This window comes from Erpetoichthys calabaricus, chromosome 10 (genome assembly GCF_900747795.2).
Source record: "Erpetoichthys calabaricus chromosome 10, fErpCal1.3, whole genome shotgun sequence".
NCBI lineage: Eukaryota > Metazoa > Chordata > Cladistia > Polypteriformes > Polypteridae > Erpetoichthys > Erpetoichthys calabaricus.
This window is the reverse complement of record NC_041403.2, coordinates 56,617,877-56,641,468: the sequence shown is the minus strand read 5'-3', so window position 1 is coordinate 56,641,468 and position 23,592 is coordinate 56,617,877. Positions and strand designations below refer to the sequence as shown.

Here is a 23,592-nt window from a genome sequence, read left to right as displayed (position 1 = left end):
CATTAAAGTAGAATGTCATAAACTTCACCTTAAAATCATTTAGTTTACTAGTTTCTTAGATTTCATCGTAACTAAAGTAGCAAGTTAAATGTTTTGTGTTCTATGTGTTCTTCTATGTGCTGTATGTGAGTGAATCACTATGTGCTTCTTAAATGGGCTTTCTCTTACGCCAACAGGACACAGAATACATTACGTTCATCATATTACAGCTCTCAGCTCTCTCTTTAGCAATTTAAATACTAAGATGTATACTTGATATAATTTTCATGATGATAGGAATTAAAGCATGTTATTAAACATGGGGGCACAGTGGTGCAGTGGTAGCGATGAGCTGGCATTCCATCCAGAGGTGATTCCTGCCACCTGCAAGATGCGTGCTCTTACATGCACAAACCTCAATGAAATAATTTAATGCAGCAGTACTGTCTCTTTCAAACATACCAACCGCCAATTCCTGTCCTTCCTTTTCTTTCTCCATGTAACCAATCGCCACACAATAAGCTCTTTAATAAATGTTAGACCATCTGTAAGCTTAGAACGCCAATTCTTCAAAACTTTTAAGGAACATTGAAATATCTTCATAGTACATGTTTAACTATTCCATCCATCTATCCATCCTGTGCCAGCAAGCATACAGCGCGAGGCAGGACCAATTCCTGGACGGGGCACCAGCTTATCGCTACCGCTGCGAAACCGTGCCCACACGTTTAATTATTAACAGTATACATTATTTAAATGAAGTTAAAAATGTAACTGTATAATGTAATATACATACTTTAATGCATTTCATCTTAAAAATGATATCAAGACAATAGCTCTTGGAAATTGAGATTGACTTATGAGCCAGTTATCATCATCTGTAAATAAGCGCTCTCTTCTATTGAATTGAATTGAATTCCTTTATTGTTATTATATGGTATAATGAGATTCAATATGCAAATTTTCCATAAATTTATTTTCTTATATAATAATAAAATAAAAATAATAATAATATGATAAAAATGATTAAAAATATACAATATGAAATCATAAGTACAATACACATGTACATATAGTACAGATAGTGCAAATGGTTCATAAAGTGGCTCAGGTTGTGCAACATTATAACAGAAGTTCAAGTTTACAGTGAGGTAATTGTACTTATAAGTACAGTTCTACAAGGAGCATTTGATTGACTGATTGAGTGCGTTTAGAGTTCTTGGGATGAAACTATTTCTGAACCGCACGGTCCATACAGGAAAGGCTCTGAAGCATTTGCCGAATGGGAGACGTTCAAATAGACTGTGTGCATGACCGAGGCAGCATGTGCTACATGCTGTATTCCGATAATCCTCTGCGCTCTCGACACAGTCTTTGTGGTTGAAATTTAACATCTTATTAAAGAAACAAATGTCGTCTAATGAGACAATTCAGTAATCAGGCAGGAGAAAAGCTGTTCATTGCATCTTTTAATTACTCTTCAGCAAAATGCCTTAGAGGGAGAATTCTTCAGAAGCAGTCCATTACAGCAGGGTCAGAATGGTCAGAATAACAAAGTATAGAGGTTCATTTTATAAACTGTTGAATTTACATACAGTGTCAATAAATGCATACATTTCACTCTGATTGGTTCATTGGTTTACACCCAAATGATTTATATAAAATAAAAGTCTATTATGTTATATTCTGGTTCTTCTTATACCTTTGAGTTGCGCCACTACCCTTAAAATTTCTGTGTATATAACAACTGTCCATTCTCGTTTATAGGACATCTGCTGATTTCTTAGTCATCTCTTAGTCATCCTTCAATACATTTTGTATTATATTACAGTAATCCCTCGCTATATCGCGCTTCGCCTTTTGCGGCTTCACTCCATCGCGGATTTTATATGTAAGCATATTTAAATATATATCACGGATTTTTCGCTGCTTCGCGGGTTTCTGAAGACAATGGGTCTTTTAATTTCTGGTACATGCTTCCTCAGTTGGTTTGCCCAGTTGATTTCATACAAGGGACGCTATTGGCAGATGGCTGAGAAGCTACCCAACTTACTTTTCTTTCTCTCTCTCTTGCGCTGACTATCTGTGATCCTGACGTAGGGGGTGTGAGCAGGGGGGCTGTTTGCACACCTAGACGATACGGACGCTCGTCTAAAAATGCTGAAAGATTATCTTCACGTTGCTACCTTCTGTGCAGCTGCTTCGTGAAGCGACATGCTGCACGGTGCTTCGCATACTTAAAAGCTCAAAGGGCACGTATTGATTTTTGCTTGTTTGTTTTTCTCTGTCTCTCTCTCTCTCTCTCTCTGCTCCTGACAGAGGGGGTGTGAGCTGCCGCCTTCAACAGCTTTGTGCCGCGGTGCTTTGCATACTTAAAAGCCAAACAGCCCTATTGATTTGTTTGCTTTTCTCTATCTCTCTGACATGCTCTGCTCCTGACGCGCACTCCTTTGAAGAGGAAGATATGTTTGCATTCTTTTAATTGTGAGACGGAACTGTCATCTCTGTCTTGTCATGGAGCACAGTTTAAACTTTTGAAAAAGAGACAAATGTTTGTTTGCAGTGTTTGAGTAACATTCCTGTCTCTCTACAACCTCCTGTGTTTCTGCGCAAATCTGTGACCCAAGCATGACAATATAAAAATAACCATATAAACATATGGTTTCTACTTCGCGGATTTTCTTATTTCATTGGGTGGCTCTGGAACGTGACCCCCGCGATGGAGGAGGGATTACTGTACATCAATCTTTCTTCTGGTACATTCTTTATTTGACCATCTCAGTATTTTTCCTAACCCATTCTTATATTTCAGTGTACATTTTGTTGTTCACTTGACTTTCATCAGGTTTCCTGGTGTGCCCACATTTATTAACCCTTTATGCTATTGCTTTAAGATGAATGCTATGTTACCCTACAATTATTCTTCCACACCTGCCATAGAGCTTTCTGATCAGCTTCTGTTCAGCTGTGATCCACACTTGGATACAATGGGTTAAAATATTCTGAGTGGTGCCCTGAGAGTAACAACGCTAAAGCAGCTATGGTATTTGGAATAGTTTGGCCATTCAGTGGACCATTATATTGTTACAGGTTGATTACAATCAGATGACTTAAATTTATAAACGATACGTGGTTAATTTCAGTATATTAGATAAAGCTGCGTCAGGGATGTGAATCTAAAAAAGAAAGGGAAACCACACAGGAACTGTAGCACTGCTTTGATGCTGAGTGCCGCCAGTTTGCAAAACCGCGTTGAAACTTGCATACACACTGAGTAAGGCTGGCATGAGAATGTGCATGGCTTTATGCCAAGCTTAGTTTTTATACATGTCAAAGTGAGCATGGATACAGGCGTATGCAACATTTTTGTGCGTATGCACCGTTTATACATGAGGCCCCTGCTCTCCACCACACTACTTGATAATATATTTCATGTGCTTCATCAACCTTCTCCATACAGCTTGGTCCTGCACCACTTACCCAGTGTACGAAAAGGGTGTTGAATTTATCCTTTAACTAATTATCAGTTCTGCGTTTAGCAATACTAGTATTTAATGAAAACAAGTAACAAGATGCCCACCCATGGGATGCCAAAATAATGTAGATTAGGTGAGGGATCTCTATTTCACTGAGATACCAGAAATATGAAGAGAATTATATCATTTATGAACAAGGTTCATAAAAAGGTGAAAATGTGCATTAAGCAGGTTTCACTTCTTCTGTTGTGGTTTGGACATGGTGATATTTTCTAACAAATAACTAAAACAATTCAGTTAGAATACAGAAATATGCAAATATTTATATAATATTTATATATATATATATATATAGAGAGAGAGAGACGAAGGAGAATAAAAACACAAAACATAATATTACGTTAGCTTAATTGAACTTTTTCTCTCCTTTAGAAAAAGGCATTTAACTTATGAATTGTGATCTTTCAATTCATGTGGTTATTAAGATGGTTAAATTTCTTGGCTATTTTTAAACTTCTATTGCCAACATTGTGGTGTTCATTTGCTCACAGCTCGTATAAACTGCTTTACCCTCCCACATTGTGTTTGTGTATATGTGTGTGAGTGATATTTCTCTGAACTTTTATACTGTATTTAGGAAGAAACTTCTAACAGCTAGAACTTACAATTCACAAGGTTGTTACCTTTCAGTTACAGTGACATCAACAGCATAATATATTAGCTGGCTTTAACAGGTATACTTATGGTTTGATGTAAGCAATGCTTTGCTCTTTTCCCTGTTGACTTTCTCCAGATACGTGGAAGAATCTTCAATGTGCTCAACACTGAACTTGATGTAGTCTGTGATACAGTGGCACAATCTGGCGTTGCCCTGGCCATGTGACTCACAAAGCATGCCCCAGTCAGTGTTTCCAAAGGCATCCTTCAGAGCGTCTTCAGTCTCCGCTGTCCATTCCTGTCTGGTCCTGGTGGCAAAGCAACTTTTTCTTCAGTTCTCTAGTCCATAAACTAGTAAAAATTTGTGTGGGTGGAGGAACGTGAAACATGATTAAAGTTCCAAGAAATTGTAATTGAAGACTGGGATGTTCAGTAATAAGTTTGTTAATTACAGAATATACTATGTGTGTTGCAATTGCCACGTTTGCTGAGTGGGGCAGGATGTAAGCTTCTAGCACAATGTAAGGTCATAAGCCCACCACGAGCAGCTCAGTATTCGGGTCACATACCTGTGCTTTAATAGTGATGTTTCCAGGGCGACACCATTCTTCATTCACAAAAACAGCAAGCCCACCTCCTTTCTTCTTGCTGCTTTCAGACCTGCTTTTGACTGCCTGCACAATTTTAAATCCATCCAGCACAACTATGGAGTCCGGTGTTTCTGCTCTAAGCCATGTTTCAGTGAAGCACATGAGACTGCTGAGTTTGTATTCACCCTGATCAGTGCTGACAGCTCATCCATTTTATTCACCAGTGATCTTACATTTCCCATGATAACTGACGGCAGATAAGGTCTGTACCTACTTCTTTTACTGCAAAGTCGGGCACCTGCTCTCTTTCCCCAACGTTTCCGCTGTAGCTCTGCTGGCAGCCTGCTGATTAACTCTAGTGCTCTGAGAGACAAAGGGACAAATCCAACAGCTGCTGCTGCGTGTGAGTGCTGGTCCTTCCTAACATTTTCTATTATCCATATTATCAAAAAAAAGTATCCTTTGATGAAGGAAATTCCACAATAATTTTGCTGTTAGATTTGAGCACAAAATATGACACCACTGACCATTCTGTGTTACTAAACAGGCTGAAAAATTAGATTGTGCTCACAGGTACTGGTTCAGTTCTTATTTTTTAAATCAATTTCAGTATGTACAGAAATGTGCTGACAGTACTCCATCATTATACTCAGACGTTAAATATAAATATACAGCGCCACCCTGCTACCTGCGCTTGGGAAAGCAGATCATAACCTGGTTCTGCTTCAGCCTCACTACAAACCAAGAGTGAGGGTCCTACCTACAACCACCCGCTCATTCAGGAAGTGGTCCCCTGAGGCACACAGGCTCTGAGAGACTGATTTGGAACTACGGACTGGGATATCCTGCAGGGATCACATAGTGAGAACATTGAGGAGGTTGTTGACTGCACTACTGACTACATCAACTTCTGTATGGACATTGTAGTTCCAGTAAGAGCAGTACGCTGCTATGCTAACAACAAGCCATGGATTACAAGTGACATCAAGGGCCTTTTGAACCAGAAAAAAAGGGCTTTTAAAGGCAGTGATCAGCATGAGCTCAGGCGCGTGCAGAAGGAACTCCGAGTCCAGCTCAGGGCGGTGAAGGAGCAGTACGGGAGAAAGCTGGAGCAGAAGTTACAGAATAACCACATGAAGGAAGTGTGGGATGGAATAAAGATCATCACTGGCTGCAGCTCGAAGCGGGGTGCCACCATCGAGAGAGACGTGGAGAGAGCAAACCTGATGAACAACTTCTTTAACAGGTTTGACCATCCTAACCCACTCTCACCTCAGAGTACTTCACTCTCCACCCATCCTTCTGCTGATACCAGCATAGGAGAGAGTTTCCCCCCACCCACAATTACTGCAGCCCAGGTAAGCAGACAGCAGAGGAGACTTCGTGCCAGCAAAGCAGTGGGTCCAGATGGAGTATCGCTGGGGAACTGGGGAGTCCTCTACAGCGTATCGTCAACCTGAGCCTGGAACAGGGGAGAGTCCCGAGGCTTTGGAAAACATCTTGCATCACCCCAATCCCAACGGTATCACATCCTAGTGAGCTGAGTGACTTCAGGCCTGTCGCCCTGACGTCATATGTGATGAAGACCATGGAGCGGCTACTGCTTCATCACCTGAGGCCACAGGTCCGCCATGCCCTCGACCCTCTGCAGTTCGCATACCAGGAGAAGGTGGGAGCGGAGGACGCCATCATCTACATGCTACACCGATCACTCTCCCACTTGGACAGAGGCAGTGGTGCAGTAAGAATTATGTTTCTCTAGTGCCTTCAACACCATCCAACCTCTGCTCCTTAGGAACAAGCTGACAGAGATAGGTGTAGATTCATACCTGGTAGCATGGATCGTGGACTATCTTACAGACAGACCTCAGTATGTGCGTCTCGGGAACTGCAGGTCTGACATTGTGGTCAGCATCACAGGAGGGCCGCAGGGGACTGTGCTTTCTCAGGTCCTGTTCTAATACAACTCAGAGTCCTGCCACGTGCAAAATTTCACTGATGGCACTGCTATCATGGGCTGCATCAGGAGTGGGCAGGAAGAGGTGTATAGGAACCTAATCAAGGACTTTGTTAAATGGTGCGACTCAAATCACCTACAACTGAACAGCAGCAAAACCAAGGAGCTGGTGGTGGATTTTAGGAGGACCAGGCCCCTCATGGACCCCGTGATCATCAGAGGTGACTGTGTGCAGACCTATAAATACCTGGGAGTGCAGCTGTATGATAAATTGGACTGGACTGCCAATACTGATGCTCTGTGCAAGAAAGGACAGAGCCGACTATACTTCCTTAGAAGACTGGTGTCCCTCAACATCTGCAATAAGATGCTGCAGATGTTCTATCAGATGGTTGTGGCGAGCGCCCTCTTCTACGCGGTGGTGTGCTAGGGAGGCAGCATAAAGAAGAGGGACGCCTCACGCCTGGACAAACTGGTGAGGAAGGCAGGCTCTATTGTTGGCATGGAGCTGGACAGTTTGACATCCGTGGCAGAGCGAGGGGCGCTCAGCAGGCTCCTATCAATTATGGAGAATCCACTGCATCCACTAAAAAGTATCATCTCCAGACAGAGAAGCAGCTTCAGCGACAGACTGCTGTCACTGTCCTGCTCCGCTGACAGACTGAGAAGATCGTTCCTCCCCCAAATTATGCGACTCTTCAATTCCACTTGGGGGGGTAAATGTTAACATTATTCAAAGTTACTGTCTGTTATACCTGCATTGTTATCACTCTTTAATATTGTTTTTTATCAGTATGCTGCTGCTGGAGAATGTAAATTTACCCTTGGGGATTAATAAAGTATCTATCTATCTATCTATCTATCTATGGTGTTCCGCAGGGCTTACTTTACATGCTTCCACTGGAAAGTAACAATAAAAAAACATAACGTTAACTTTCACTTGTATACAGATGACACCCAATTATACATTTCTTTCAACCAAAATGACGCTCTCAGATGTTGTCTTTAATTAATTGTGTCAGTGAGTTAAAGGGTAGATAGAGGAGAACTACTTGTCTCTGAATACAGAAAAGAACAGAAATGTTAGTTAATTGGGGGGAATGATGCTGACCGCAACAACATTCTGTGCGTCTTTAACTTGGTTGGAATCACCATTAGTTTCACTGAAACAGTGGACAGTTTAGGCGTTCCCTTTGATACTAGCATGTTATTTAAAACACAAATTACAACTATTCAAACCTGTTTTTCCATCTTAAAAATGTTTGGAGAAGTAAGACATTTTCTAAATATGCAGGATACTGAAGAATTCATTCATTTATTTCTAGTAGAACTGACTACTGCAATGCTTTATTCACTGGCTGTTCTATGTGTTTATGCAGCTTTCACTTAATTCAAAACAGTGCTGCAAGAATTACTACAAACCAGAAAATACAAAGACATAACTGCAGTTCTCAAGTCCTTACACTGGCTTCCAGTTAATCTTAGGGCAGATTTCAAAACCCTCCTTTTAACATATAAAGCCTTAAATGGCCAAGGCCTGGCTTACTTATCTGAACTTATAATTACTTACAGACCAGAGCGCACATAAAGTCTATATAGGACTCCAAAGATTAAGTTACAGGGCACCGTAACTGTGGAATGGTCTGCCTGCTAATATAAGAGATGTCCCTTCAGTCTCAGCTTTTAAATCCTGGCTGAAGACTCACTAGTTTAGTCTAGCATACCATGAATAGAGCTGCTGATTAGCTGTGCTACTGAATTTCTGTTTGTTAGCCATTTGTACAAAAATATAAGTAATACAATATTTATGAAACGTTACTGAACCTCCTATTCTGTTTCTCTTCTTGATATCTGGTTGTGACACTTGGTGCCACTGCTCTGTTGCCAAGCTGTTCTCCTGTGTATGAAAGTCAATATGGATAAAGGAGCACTGCAGTTATTGGATAGAAGAGTCCAGAAAGGGTAGATGGCTAGCTGGCCAAGGTCTCCGCGACTCTGACTCTTCATACAATTTCATCGTCCTCTGATGTCAATTCTTCATAGTTCTACAATTAATGAACAGTTAGTGTTGGTTTCAATTTGCTTTAATCAGTTTCTCCTTTGTTTTTTTGCGCATTTCTGTAGTTAGTTATATAATTTATTCTTGCATTTTGCCATGGGAACTGTCAAGCAACCTGCGTTTGCCCTTGGTGAACAGTGCAATGCAAAAACAAATTATATTGTATTTTTGAGGTGGTACTGATAGATTGGCCGTCTAGCTCTGAGAAGAGGGTGACTTGCATTCTGATTTGTGTGTTGTATTCATCCTGTTTTTTGACGCCCATCGCACGCCCAGCCTACCTGGAAGGAGGTCTCCCTCCCAAGATTTCTTCTCTCTCTTCCTGTAATGTTTTATGGGAGTTGTTTTCTTGTGCTCTTAGAGAGTCAATGCTGGGGTGCTGTCAATTAAACAGGTCCTGTTAAAGTCCATTCATTGTGTGATTCTGGGCTACACAAAAATAAACTATTATAACATTTACTGTATCTGTATAAAGGCTTTAAGGTTTAGTAACTGTCCAATATAGAAGTACTAAGTTTTTACTCAGTAAGAATGCTATTTTAAGATTGTTAGGACTTATTAAATAAATTAATATTGCTGCTTTTGCCCAAGTTTTAATGATTTGTATTAATCTTATATCTATATTTAGTTTCCCCATTTGCCTGAAAATGTTTGACCATAGCTGCAGAAACACAAAAGAAAAATAAACTAAACTCACATGCAAGTGTTTGTGATGACTCTAAATGTGGAAGACATTGTAATGTTTTATTGGGAAGACACAATAATCGCATTGTGAAACAACAACAATACGCTCAGTCATTTCTTGGTTAATAACTATTCTTTATTCACATATCTAAAAGACCTTGATAACAATACGGTATAGATGTACACATCATAGATATTTTTCTTTTTAAAGCTAGTATGGAGTCTCATTTTTTCTTCAAATGAAAAATACAAATTTACATCATGATATAGTGACACAGTACAAACACTGACATCCTCATGCTGTGTTATAAAGGACTACGTTCAAGGTAAACACCACAAGACAGACCACTGTTCTTTATGACGCTAAACGTCGACTCTGGGATAGCGGTGAGTCCATAATAAGAACCTCATGATGATACCTAATCACAAATTTCAAAATGGGAATTTTTCCACCACAAGCATAACTGTTACAGACAGCTAATAAAAAGGAGTTATGTCATCAATAAAAAAAAAAAATCCAGTTTCTTTCAGAACAATACCAGTTTGTTAATAAGATATATAACAATTTTTCAAACAAAAGAAAAAAAACAGCATTTTCATTCTGTTATATTTAAAAAGATAAAAGTATTGTTCCTTTGCAAACCTAGCATTTTCCTGATTGGAAGGTTCGACAGTGCAAACATTTAGGAACTTTAAATTCATTTTCGTTAAAACGTTGTGAGTGGAATCTTAAAAATTATTTTATTATATAAAAATAAACGCAGTACATTATTATTATTTATTTCATCACTTTTGTGAATACATGAAAATCAATTTTTTGTTTTAAGCAGCACTATTGGTTTGAATAACGTTGTCACACAACAGTTGTGCTCTCCTGATAATTACCGCATGAATATTTGTCGTATAAAATAGGCTTGGAATGTGACGGACATCCACTTGAAAAACCACAAAACTAAATGAGCTGCATCAGAATGCATTGCATAGGCTTAATCTGAAGAGGAAAGCTAAAACTAATACCAGTTCTCTTGCTGGAATTCTGCACGAATGACAAAACATTATTGCAAATTACGACCACAGGTGTACCCTGGTGCAGGCGCCGCTCACGACTTGGCCCACCGCTTAGCAAGTACTCATCGTCTCTGGTGGAGAATGCATCGTTTTGTTTCTTTATTTTGGTTGATCCACTAGCACAAACTGGACATTCTCGACATCTCTCTTTCCATTGGCTTCACCACCTTTTTGAATTGTACTGTACAAAGTTAGGGATGCAAAGGTCTTATTTGAAATGTACAAAGTACAGATGAAATATCCGTTTGTGCAGGATCAGCTAAACAACAGACGTTACAATAAACATCTAACAAGTTGATCCTTGATAAACGAGAAGAAGAAACACATCTGGGAGAGTCACACAGACAAATACAAACAACTATGGAACATGGAACTACGTTTGCACTGTAACCTTGTAAAATATACACAGACCAAAGTAATACTGTATACAAAATTGTTGCTTTTGAAAACAGCAAAAGAAAATGGTCATTACTGAGAAACACAAAGCAAATACAAGCATTAAATACAATAAATATATATGTATATATTGTGACCACCCCACTTTGCTTTACTGAATTGCTTCCCATTCCCATATACTGTGAGCTGAAACACCTCAAACTGTAACTGTAAACTTGGGCTGCACAAGAGTCACTATCAGGCTCTCTTTTGGTTTTTGATACCTTGCATCTTTATCTCCACCTTAAAACTAAATACTGTCCAACATGAAATAAGAGTTTGTTTGGGGGGGGGGGGTGCTATGAATATATACATTATATATACAGCAGGCACCAGTTTCAGGGAAACAAAAAGCACGATACTGCAGTGCTGTGCAGTGCTTGCTGTTAACAATACTTTACAGAGACATTTCCAGTTCTCTACACCGTAAAATATACACAGATATTTTTTCGTTTTAGTATTTTGCTACATCTTAAATATTGAAAGATTACAAAAGCGACAACTACATGCAACAAAGTCTGTACTAGACACAGTTAGCCAAGAGTTGAGTTAAAGGACAGTAGACATCAAAATGAAGCTACCAGAGCTTAAGAGGTAAATCAAGCCATTCCCAAGCATGGGTCCCTCCACTTGACTGGCCTGCCCTCCGAACTGACCACACACTATACATGAATGGCCTGTCAGCAGCTTTTGTCATCTCATGTGAACACAATGAGGCATTCAGATACATTTAAGGTAAGCTGGAATTAATCCCTGAATAACCGATATTTTATTAATGGAAAAAAAAAAGTTTTGGATAATTAAAAAAGATTTCTGGAACCAAACATGTGTAGCTATTTCGATAAGTGTGCTCTGTGACTTCTTTAAGATGTTTGTTACTATCATGCAACATTAACATTGCCGGTTCCTTTAATGAGAGACTGTGGGGCCATTGGGCAGTGGGCCTATTTTGCTGGTGACGGATCAGAACAAACAGATGCCCCTGATTTAATTCTTCTCCTAATTAAAGGTATAAAAATATAGTTAACATCTTTATGTTTGCATTGATAAACAAGGCAGCAGTTGAACAGTAGTTGGCACTAAAAATACCAATATCAGAAGATTTATAAATTCCGGCAGCGCACATTGGCAGTATTGTAAAAGTAAAGCACATGGTGCATAGAAGAGAATCACATTTGCCGTTTATTTTGAATGTTGAGTTACAAAGCTGTGCTATGACAAGACTACAAAAGGGTTCACTGATAAATTACAATTTCAGAGAAAGTGTTCAAGTTATTAGACTGCTGCCATTATGCTCAAGTTACACCTTTGTTAAATGGGCAAGCGTAATTCACTTTGAACTTGGTGCAGTTTTGTTTTACGTTGCATTTATTTGTTTCCAATAGACTTTGTCGAGAAGAGGCATCAGGTATTAAAACCAAAAATAGCCATTATTAGGAAAATGGTACTGTTTCTTAAAGATCTGAAAGAAGAAAAATGTATATTATACATTTATTATTACGCACACTGATCAATTGTATTAGCACATATATACTATAGAATTGCATAATTTCTGCAAAAGAATGTTACTTTATATTTACCTAATAAGGCACCTTTTGGGCAGTAATACCATGAAAGATGTTTAATGTTGTACAGTGTAACTGCCAAATAATGTAGTTAGTTTTCTAAAGTGTTACCCAGAATCTTCCATTTTTAAGAAAGACTGTTTATTGACTGTTATACCTGCCTCGCACTCTCCACCTTGCACTGTGTTTCTATTACTCTTTAATTAATATTGTTTTTTATCAGTATGCTGCTGCTGGAGTATGTGAATTTCCCCTTGGTGATTAATAATCTATCTATCTATCTATCTATCTATCTATCTATCTATCTATCTATCTATCTATCTATCTATCTATCTATCTATCTATCTATCTATCTATCTATCTATCTATCTATCTATCTATGTCCAATCCATGTACAACGTAATTTCTGAGTGTCTGCTTCTTGATGTATGAAATGACATTATGCAGGACAAGCTCATCAGCCTAGTGCTTAGCAAAGCTAGAGAGGGATTTAGAGACTACAGTTTTCAAATGTCTTCTCTCCTGTTGTAAATACTGCAGAACAGAAGAGAGTACTTCTTGTGCTCTACTTGAAGGCAGCAGTACAATTGAGGCCTTGCCTCACCTTCCTGAGTCCTCTCCTCAATAGATGTATGCATGTGCAAACTTTTTATGTTTTTACGGGGTTTATCTGGTTTTACTTTTTTTTCATTCCACTGTACCAAGCATCCCATTAACTTTGGAATTTTTCACTATGAGAAATCTACATTACAGTACAATTACATTTGTACATGTATGAGTGTTTTTAATGAAGCATGATTCCTAAAATACAGTATTATTTCACTATTTTACTGTTTTTAATACAGACTCAAGGTATTTTCCTATACCTTAGCACTACTGGTTCGTGAAAACATTGCTGATGAAATTGAGTATTTATATTGATATCACTTTTTTATTTTGCCATAGAACAAATGCAGATTATTGCAAAATTCTGCAATATTTTACATATTACTGTATTATATTGTGCATAAAACACAAATATCGTACCTTTTTTTAGCAATACTGTGCAATATTGTAAGCATTACCAATGTGTATTAAAGTAACCCTTTCAAATTATCAATGTTCAAATCCAAAATTGTGCATCATTTAATCTGCATGTAATGCTTAGAAACCCTAAAGTAGGCCTTGGCTAGCATAGCATTATATCTTTATAATGATATTTGAAGACCGTGTCCTACAAGGTATGCAATCTACAGTAGGAAAATATTACTAAAACTAAAGAGTTTTTCACCTTTACAGTAAACATGTTGCACACATGGCAGTACACTACTTACATGTTTTAAAAAATATAATGTTATTTTACCACAACTCTCAGTTATTGCTAGTTTTCATCAAGTTATTTAATTGTACAGTAACAACTCGAACTGGAAATATTTTAGGTGTTTGTCTTCACTTTAACAGTGTTCTTCTGAAGAAAACCTTAGAAGGGTTGCTTAGCACAGTGATGAATATGAACTGAACCTTTTTAACATTAATGCACATAAAAATGTTTGTTAATATACCAAATGATAGTGTCTGAATTATAACGCTGATGCACAAGACACACGTTTTTAGGTTTAATTATTATTGAATTGTGACTAGTAATTCATTGCAGAGAAATATGCTTTAAAGAAATAAAAGGAGCACATTAATTTTGGAAGCACTAATTAGTCTGCAAAGAGATTTAAAAAAATATGCCATGAAGGCTCCCAGTCTGCTGTAGAATTACTTTGCACACAGCAGACTTGTGTAATGAGCACTTCACTATTTGTGCAAATTTGTCAAAAGCACCTTTACAGTACTAAATACTGTACCATATGTCTGTCCATTAAAGCACAACAAACACAAGCCACATTCTGTCTGAGTTAAAGCTGAACTGGACCATATTGCTCTACACTTCTGCCTTAAAAGAGTTCAACAATCAAATAAATGCCATCATCCCCAGGTTACTTGAGTGCCAGTTGTTTCTTAGATATTGACAAATGTTATTGCTTAGTAAATCTGAAAATACATAGAGTATCATTATCAATCAAGAATAGGTAGAAAAATACACAGTACATATATATCTATAAACATAATTATAGAGATTCTTTTGAAATTCAAATTAGTTTTGTTAAATATCCCCATAACCATAAATCCGAAAATCAGAAAAAAAGCTGTTCTATCAATAACAGTATTTGTGCATAGCCTCATACTGTGCTGCGACTCAGTTACAGGAACACTGTAGCTGTCCATGTAGTGTTAAACGTCAGTTCCGTTTTCAGTCTTGTCATACAAGAAATCAGAAATGAACCGATATATATGGTTGAACAAGTAACTGAACATGCATGTGATATTCTAAGCCAGGGCTGGGTTAATAATGGTATTACCACCTAGAGAATAATGAAAGAGACTCGGCTACATTGGCAAAAAATCTTTTCTACTGTGTTGTTGTTTTAGTAGCTCTATCCTCCTGAAAATCCCAGTTTTGCTGTGTTTGGCCCCTTAAAACACATTCAAGCATTTGGCAACAAAATCCATACAGAAATAAACATCAGTCATAGCAGAATGTCATTTTCTGAAATCGGTCTACTTTTCATAATACTTTGTAATAGAACCAAAAATTATTGTTACTACATTACTACTAATAAAATCCATTCATATGAAAAATATAATAATCTGAGCATGCCTTTAGGTTAGAAATTCCTATGGAATTAAAATTTTCACATATGCCATCAAACAAATCAGCATGTTAACTTAATGAATGATTCATCAGAAAAGTTAACTTTTGCCTTTCCATAAAAACATTATAAGTATTTTCTTTTTTGTTCAATTGAATCAATATTCTTGTCTGACAGCAATTTTGAACACGAAATTATTCTAATGCATAATTTATCACCAGTAAAAAATACCTCTAATACTTTAAAGCACTGTCTCTAATAAACTATAACTTTTACAGCCTCAGTATGTCTTGAAAGAATTGTTAAAAATATCTAAAAAAAAAAATTAGAACTTTGATGATGATGATGATCAGAGGAGTACGAGACACTTCTGACCAGGACAATAGAGTGGCAGTGTTATTTTCTCTGTAACTTGACCTGGCATTGTTCTTAATGCAATAAAAACCCACAGTTCCAATATACCAAGGTAACAGTGACTTACTGGAAGACTACATTTTTTTTTTATTGTCCTGAGTCTTGCCTCCATTGTTTTTCGTTTTTATTTTTTTATATATCCTTTCGATCAATGTCAAAAATATTCTCTTCCCTGGAATTAGGGATTTGAAAAGAAGACTTTGCCCTGACACCCAAGACAAGATTTCAAAAAGTGCTTTAAACTATTTAATTTGCTATTTTGAAAGCCAGCATTGATACTGTATAAAAGTTGGTGTAAATATATATATATCCAAAACTGAACTGATACACAGGAATGTATAATTTCATTAAAATAATGATTTTTAGTCACTTTCAAGATTGTTTTATAATATCAAGCATTAAAAACCACTGGGGTTCAAAATAGCAAACAACAATATGCAACTTTATCATAATGGTAATATAATCTGTAAAACACAATTAGTTTACATTTACTTTGTGGGTAAGTTTTGCAAGATGGAAACAAAAAGTTATAAAATGTTTGTGATGCTAGCACTGAAATAATTTATTCAGATATTTACCAAAATTAAGATATCTTATCCATTCTCGTCTGAGTTAAGCTTCTGCTCTTAATCGGATATTCCTGCTCTCCAACTATCAAAATCCCTGACCCTACCACTGTACAAACTGCCATAGACGAGGCATGATACTGTAGTACATTTGGATTTTATACAAAGCAGAAAATAATGCAGCCCCACTTTTCATATTATGTACAGATAGTGTGGATATAATGCAATAGTTCCTCATGCATAAAAAAAAATTCTTTTTAAAGAACTGTGCAATATTAAATTATGCAGAAAACATTTAACTGACAACCAAATCTCTACAGATTAGAAATAATAGGCCTTTACAATATGTAAAGGGTTCATTTTCACCAAGAATGTCTCTATCCACTGTTCTGAGTGTAAAATGTTTTACATGAGCCACCTGGTTCTATGCATTGGCACCAGGATTATGCGCAGAGCCATTGCTTCCCTGGATGGTGAGGCTTATTTCCTCTGGCTTCTTTACAGGATGAATGGACTGATCCTCTTTGCTCAAGTCCAAATCGGTGTTCAACATTGGTGCATAGCGTCCACTCCGGTGCTCCCGAAGGGCAGGTCCCCAGTTGCTATCTGGCTTAGTAGCATTTTTTAAGCGCTGTAATTGCAATGAAGACAATGTTTTTGTGTCATTTAGGAAATCAATGCATGGACGGTAATTCAGGACAGTTTAATAACACAGGCAAGAGGACAGTATCTCATTGTCTCATTGTTTATGACTAAATTTAGCAGTCTCTTATATGACTTAGCTATAAATTAGTACTCTGCAGAGCTGATTTGAGATTTTAATAGCCAGAAAGATATGGAAACTGACACCTTTAGCTAAACTCAGATAATTAATCATACATTGGATCTAATAATAATTTATAAAATTGAAATTTGACATTTAGTATTAATATATTTAGTATTACTCCACCACATGAAATAAACTCTGATCACTAATTGACTATTACTGACTTAACCCTGCCATTACAGTATCAATATAATCACAACTCTAGATTGCAACTCTACTTCACAAATTCTGGATTTTATGAGAAACCCACACTTATTCATGAAGAACAATATAGGTCATCTGACATATAACTAATAATGTGACTTTGAAAGAGGCCCTAGATACAGCAGCCTTCCCAGAACACACAGATAGAGAGCAACAAATTACAGGTCCTCTGAATTACATGAACAGACAGTGTCAAAAGGAAAAAAAGCCCATTCTGGCTCATTTAGACTACTATTACAGATTAACAGATGATAAAAGAAATAATCTGTGTGTACTATATTTTTGCATAAATGGCAAATCTCAACTAAATTAAAATCCAATAAATGAAAAATAAAAATAAATAAAATAAAAATGAAATTATCAATGAAATCCAAATAAGCATTTGATCAAAATTCCAATCAGTTTTAATAACAGAGGAAAAACGTCAATTTATAAATTGTTGATAAAAAATGTACTATTTGATAAAATTAATCTGCACAAAACACCCAGTGACAGGCATCTTTTCCTTTCTACTACCTTTCCAGAAGTCAAACAAAGCGATAAGAACTAATATAATCACTAACCACTTTAGGTAACAAAATGCAAAAAAAAAAACAAGAAAAAAAAACAAACGTTTGTGAGCATGAACAGAGAACTATTAGATCTTTTTGCAATTTATACATTATAGCAACATCTCCTGGACTCTGGCTAGGAAGTGTATTATGCGTAGAATAATCATGGACACCAAAAATGTAAATGGGTTAAGTTAAGTAAAAGGCATATCAATAATCCAACAAAAGGTATATTCTCTGGATTTATGCTGTATTCCACATTTCAAGCATGCAAAATTGGTTTTCATATAACTTACACCTAAACATGCATTCAAGAAATGCACATTTTCTCTTTGAAAGTATCAGATTTATAGATAGTTATTAGTTCTTTGATTGCAACTTTAAAATCTTAACTGTGGTAGACTTTCACATGATAAATTTGAGGAAGTGGTTTATTTTTACTCACCTCCAAAAATGTTTCTCCTTCTGACGTACAGACTTTAAAAAGGGCATAGCCTGGAATGCATATGACTGAGGACAGAGCCATAAGGAATCCAATAGCCACAGCCCAGTTAGGGTAGGTATAGTCATTGTACGTAATAGGCTTATACTGCACAACTGTAAACACTAGAATGAACTGAAGAAAAGAGGAAAATTAGTTTTAAATACAAGTTGAACCATTCTGATGATGTTTATGGTGTAAGTAGAAATCAATTGACTATTTCCTTGTTGTATTATCTATTAACTTCTTATTTAAAAACAATTGCCACATTTACTGTATACTTAGGGTTTAGCGGGTTGGATAATGGATGGATGGATATCTTTATAAATTCTGTCTAACATCCATCCACTTTATGAACCTGCTTTCTCCATTACAAGGCCACAAGAAGACAAGGCCAGTAGTATAGAGTTCAAAGCAGGAGCCAACCCTGAATGGAACATACACACTAACTCACTCATACCAGATGAATGTGGGATGAATCTGAAGCTCTCAAAAAAGCCTGCTGAACACAGAAAACACCACACAAGATGTTAACTAGGCCAGAACTTGAACCCTGGTCTCTGGAGCCATGAGGTAGATGAGTTAACCACCATATAACCTTCAAATAACATGTTAAAATACATAATATGGCAAATATTTGATACATTTTCAAAAGCTAATACAGTAACATTTATCACATTTTATGCACGATTGCTGTAAATTATATATTTTTAGCAATTTCTTTCCTGATTCTCTTCCGCTCAGTGCCCTTAAGCATAAAAACAGACATTTCGCACATGACAAATTAGTAATGCATAAGTGATACTGGAAATGTGAAGCAGAAGCACTCTCATTAAAAGAGTTTATCATCAAAAAATGTCTGTTAGAAAATGCAAAAAAATGTCAAATAATAATGTAAATAATATATCTTTAAAAATAATCTCTAGGAGGAACTAGAGGATGACAGACTGGGATTTTTATTTTACGTCATAACCCTGTTCACAATGGTATAATGAGTATTCAAAGTAATCTCATCTCATGCTCTGAAACATTGCTAAAAACTTAATGATGTCATGATCTCCATCCTTTATCTTTTGAGTGTTTACGATATGTTTTCATCATTTGTTTTTTTGCTGTAATTTTATTTATATTTTACAATCTTTTTTTCATATCTGGTGAAACCAACCAGTTGTTGGCATTGCACTTGATGCTATAGGTGATGTTTCAACAGGTAGCTACGAGAGCACATGCATCAATTTAGCAACATACCAGACATCAAAGTAGTAGGGTATACAGAATTTTTTGTCTGAACTGTGCCTAAAAAAATTAAGGAATGCCCACCTCCCACATGAAAAAATTAAGATTTTGTTTAAAATTTTCTGATTCCTTATTAAAGTAAGAAATTTTGCCACAAGAAACTTCACACCTTTGACTGACTTGTCTTAAAAAAATACTCCATCCAAAAAATTATATTTTTTAATGCTTTTTGCTCCATGTAGCTTGTGGTGGTGTGTTTTCATGGAGAAAAGACATAACAAAGATGTAAATTGAGCAGGTCATAATGATGACTAACTCTAAAGAATGATAAACAATGTGAAAAAGGTCCATGGAAAAAGGAAAGAAATTCTCATATAACTAATGTTGGATAAGTCCAATGTCTGTTATCCATTAGTATTCTCAGAACATTTTAAATACATACATTCTTTGCTAAAATACTACTAAAACTTCCAAAAAACTCATTGTAAAAGGTAAACAGGAAAGGTACATTCCAATAATGCCCTGTGCTGACAGTGTAGGCTCTGGCCTCAAAACCCTGCAATGGAGTAATAGAGTTATTATAATGGAAGGATAAATTGACTTATGTGTCACAGCATTTGTAATTTTTGACTTAAATAGTTTAATATAAAACAAATGAATAATATGTAATACTCTTTACAGGAGTATTGGTCATAAAACTACACAACATACCCTAAACATCCATCCATTTTTTTAACCCAGCTAATACAGTTCAAAGTTGCATTTGTAAATCCTGAAACCTGTTTAAACTGTTGAGTACTTCATTTTAATTAGTACATCAAGCATGCATTCCTTCCTAATATAACAAACTACATGGTCTCTGTCCAAATGTAAGTCGCAAATAACAATATCTTGGGCTGAACTGGTCTGATAAAGAAGCAATGAAACACTTACAAAGATGATGACGGGAGAAACAAATCTCCAGCAGATTTGGAAAAAGATTGGAGGAGGAAAGCCCAGCATCATCTCAACATCTTTGAAGTAATTGCGATATCCTATCCACAGACAAACATGCATAAATAATACATTTTTAACAGTTTGGAGATATTTTAAATGAATTTGAACAATTTCTACAAAAATGCCTATGCCAAGTACTACAAATACTTGAAGACATGTGCAATGCAAGAATTTATAGTTTACGATTCTAATATTTTCAATAACACTATATAAAATACATACTGTATAGAAGAAAATACAAAAAAGAATGAAAATATGTTTAAATATACTAAATGTACCTACCATATATATACATAATGGCTACACACATAATGCAGGATATAACGACAAGAGAGAAACTGGCAGCATAGTTATCCATGAGTAATAACCAATAGATCCCAGCCTGGAAAATAAAAAAATCGCTGTCGTCAAAATTCTTCCTAGATGAATTGATCAGAAGGTTTGTTGTATTTTGACTCAACTTTTAGATTCCCAATCAAAATATATCAGGCAACAGCACATTCCTCACAACTCAAACTGAATGTCCAATAAACATGAAACACTTTCTTTGATATTATTTTCATTAGTAATTTTTCTGGTTGCTCCCTGCAAACAGGGAAGTCTCTCAGACTCTTACAAACCTGGAGTAAACACCAGTAAAGAACAAGCATGAGAAAACCTGCAGTCCCACATAAAAGTTCAAATGTGGAGCATCAGTGTACTACTAATGCATTTTTAATATGGAGTACTGTACTTTGTTGACATTATTCAGGGGACTACTGTGGATAAAATTACACTGGCATTCCTGCTTACACAGTGCATTACCCACCTTGTATACACTGCCTGGCCAAAAAAAAAGTCGCCGCCAAAAAAAAAAAGGTTGCACACTCTAATATTTCGTTGGACCGCCTTTAGCTTTGATTACGGCACGCATTCGCTGTGGCATTGTTTCGATAAGCTTCTGCAATGTCACAAGATTTAGTTCCATCCAGTGTTGCATTAATTTTTCACCAAGATCTTGCATTGATGATGGCAGGGTCTGACCGCTGCGCAAAGCCTTCTCCAGCACATCCCAAAGATTCTCAATGGGGTTAAGGTCTGGACTCTGTGGTGGCCAATCCATGTGTGAAAATGATGTCTCATGCTCTCTGAACCACTCTTTCACAATTTGAGCCCAATGAATCCTGGCATTGTCATCTTGGAATATGCCCGTGCCATCAGGGAAGAAAAAATCCATTGATGGAATAACTTGAGTTCCCTTCATTGTGCGTGTGGAAATGCTCTTACTTTCACTATTAAACATAGACCTGAGTACTACTGTTGTTTTTCTTCGATTTGATTTCACCAAACGTTTAAGTGATCGCCGATCACGATCATTCAGGATTTTTTTCCGGCCACATTTCTTCCTCGAAGACGATGGGTCCCCACTATCCTTCCAGTTTTTAATAATACATTGGACAGTTCTTAACCCAATTTTAGTAGTTTCTGCAATCTCCTTAGATGTTTTCTCTGCTTGATGCATGCCAATGATTTGACCCTTCTCAAACAGACTAACATCTTTTCCACGACCACGAGATGTGTCTTTCGACATGGTTGTTTAAGAAATGAGAAGCAACTCATTGCACCAGTTGGGGTTAAATAACTTGTTGCCAGCTGAAAGATAATCGCCCATGCAGTAATTATCCAATAGGAGGCTTGTACCTATTTGCTTAGTTAAATCCAGGTGGCAACTTTTTTTTTGGCCAGGCAGTGTATATTCAGCAAATTTTATGATAATAGACTAAACAAAGATATAATCAAGTATCATATTGAAATTCTAAAAAAAAAAGTTCTTACAGCAAATGCTTATTTGTAGCACAGTGGCTTAAGGCACTAGACTTTAAAACACAAGGTTACTGGTTAATTTTCTGCTTTCTGTTCAATGGGTGGACATGTGCAAGTTAATGATACCGCATTTGTAAAAATAAAAACATGTACTGTATATAAACAATTATATTTTTTCCTGAACTTATAAGTTGCCTTGGATAAAAGCATCAGGCAAAAATATATAATATTCTCATACCCATTTAAGTCAACTCAGGGTTGCAGGACACTTTTAGCCTATTCTGGCAGAATTGGGTGGAAGACAAGCACCAACTCTGGATGGGATGCCACTGCCTGGACTGATTAATGCACACATCCATTCTCATACTTATTTGGAGGTGAATAATGAACAAACAGTTAAACTAATATTTATGTTTGTTATGCAAGGGGGAGAAAACTGGAGTATCTTGGGTAAAAATGATCTTCATACATGGAGAACATTCGAATTCCACACAGAGAGCAACCCAGGAAGATGAATCTGTGAACCAGCAGCACTGCCAAGTACACAATAGTAATCGATAACAGTACTTAGAGGCAGCAGCAAAGTTGATTGTCGACAGTTTGTGACATTTTCTGATCAAACTTTCTGCCCACACAAGTCAAGTGTAACAGTGAGTCTTTGTTTGGTTCTATAAAAGTTTAACATCTAGTCATTACAGAGAAACTTGATCCAGTATTAAATTATAACAAGCATTTTCTCACCTGTGTAGTTAGTGGCACGCCAAGCAAGAAACCTATAATTGCAACTCCAAGGGTAACAAATGTTTTATTCTTGATTATCCAATCACTACCAATTTCATCCACAATGGCTGTAACCAGTGTTTCCAAAAGGCAAAACTGCAAAAAGAAGGATGATTTAAAATATATTACATTTTTGAGCATTTGCTTCCCTTTTATGGAACATTCTCATCTCTGTTACCATACCATGGTGTGGTATTATATTTATTTATCAAATTTTCTTCATTTCTAAAAATATGCATTACAAAATAATTATTATAATCAAACACAAATTGGCAAATAACTATGATATACAGTAGAAAAGAAGGAATATTGCCTAAATAGGTAGATAAATCTCTATGGGTGTGAGAGGTTATGATATTTCATAAAATGTAACATTATTGCATGAGGTTTTGGATAGTGCGGTGGCAGCTACTGTTGACCAATCTAAAACAGGGTCTAATACATAATTAGTTTCACAGGTCATAAGGTACAGTGTAAGTCTATAGAAATTTAATCATGTTTCCTACAATCGGAAACAATGACATTAAGTACCACATGGGATGGATGATTCCTTATCCAAATGGGAGACTCCAAGAGGACAGACGGGC

At 36.6% G+C, this 23,592-nt stretch overlaps 1 protein-coding gene across 3 annotated transcripts in view; it reads right to left on the bottom strand.

The window, feature by feature from the left end:
* Positions 1 to 9,516: 9,516 nt before the first annotated feature.
* slc6a9 (solute carrier family 6 member 9) overlaps positions 9,517 to 23,592 on the bottom strand; it is a 163,625-nt gene continuing 149,549 nt past the window's right edge. For all 3 annotated transcript variants that reach the window (XM_028811277.2, XM_051933142.1, XM_051933143.1), the window contains 5 exons: positions 22,967 to 23,101; positions 20,705 to 20,804; positions 20,360 to 20,460; positions 18,155 to 18,325; positions 9,517 to 16,759 (listed from right to left, as the gene is read on the bottom strand). In XM_028811277.2, the coding sequence (XP_028667110.2) occupies positions 16,553 to 16,759; positions 18,155 to 18,325; positions 20,360 to 20,460; positions 20,705 to 20,804; positions 22,967 to 23,101 (714 nt within the window). In that variant the 3' untranslated portion in view covers positions 9,517 to 16,552. The remainder of the gene's footprint in view (positions 16,760 to 18,154; positions 18,326 to 20,359; positions 20,461 to 20,704; positions 20,805 to 22,966; positions 23,102 to 23,592) is intronic.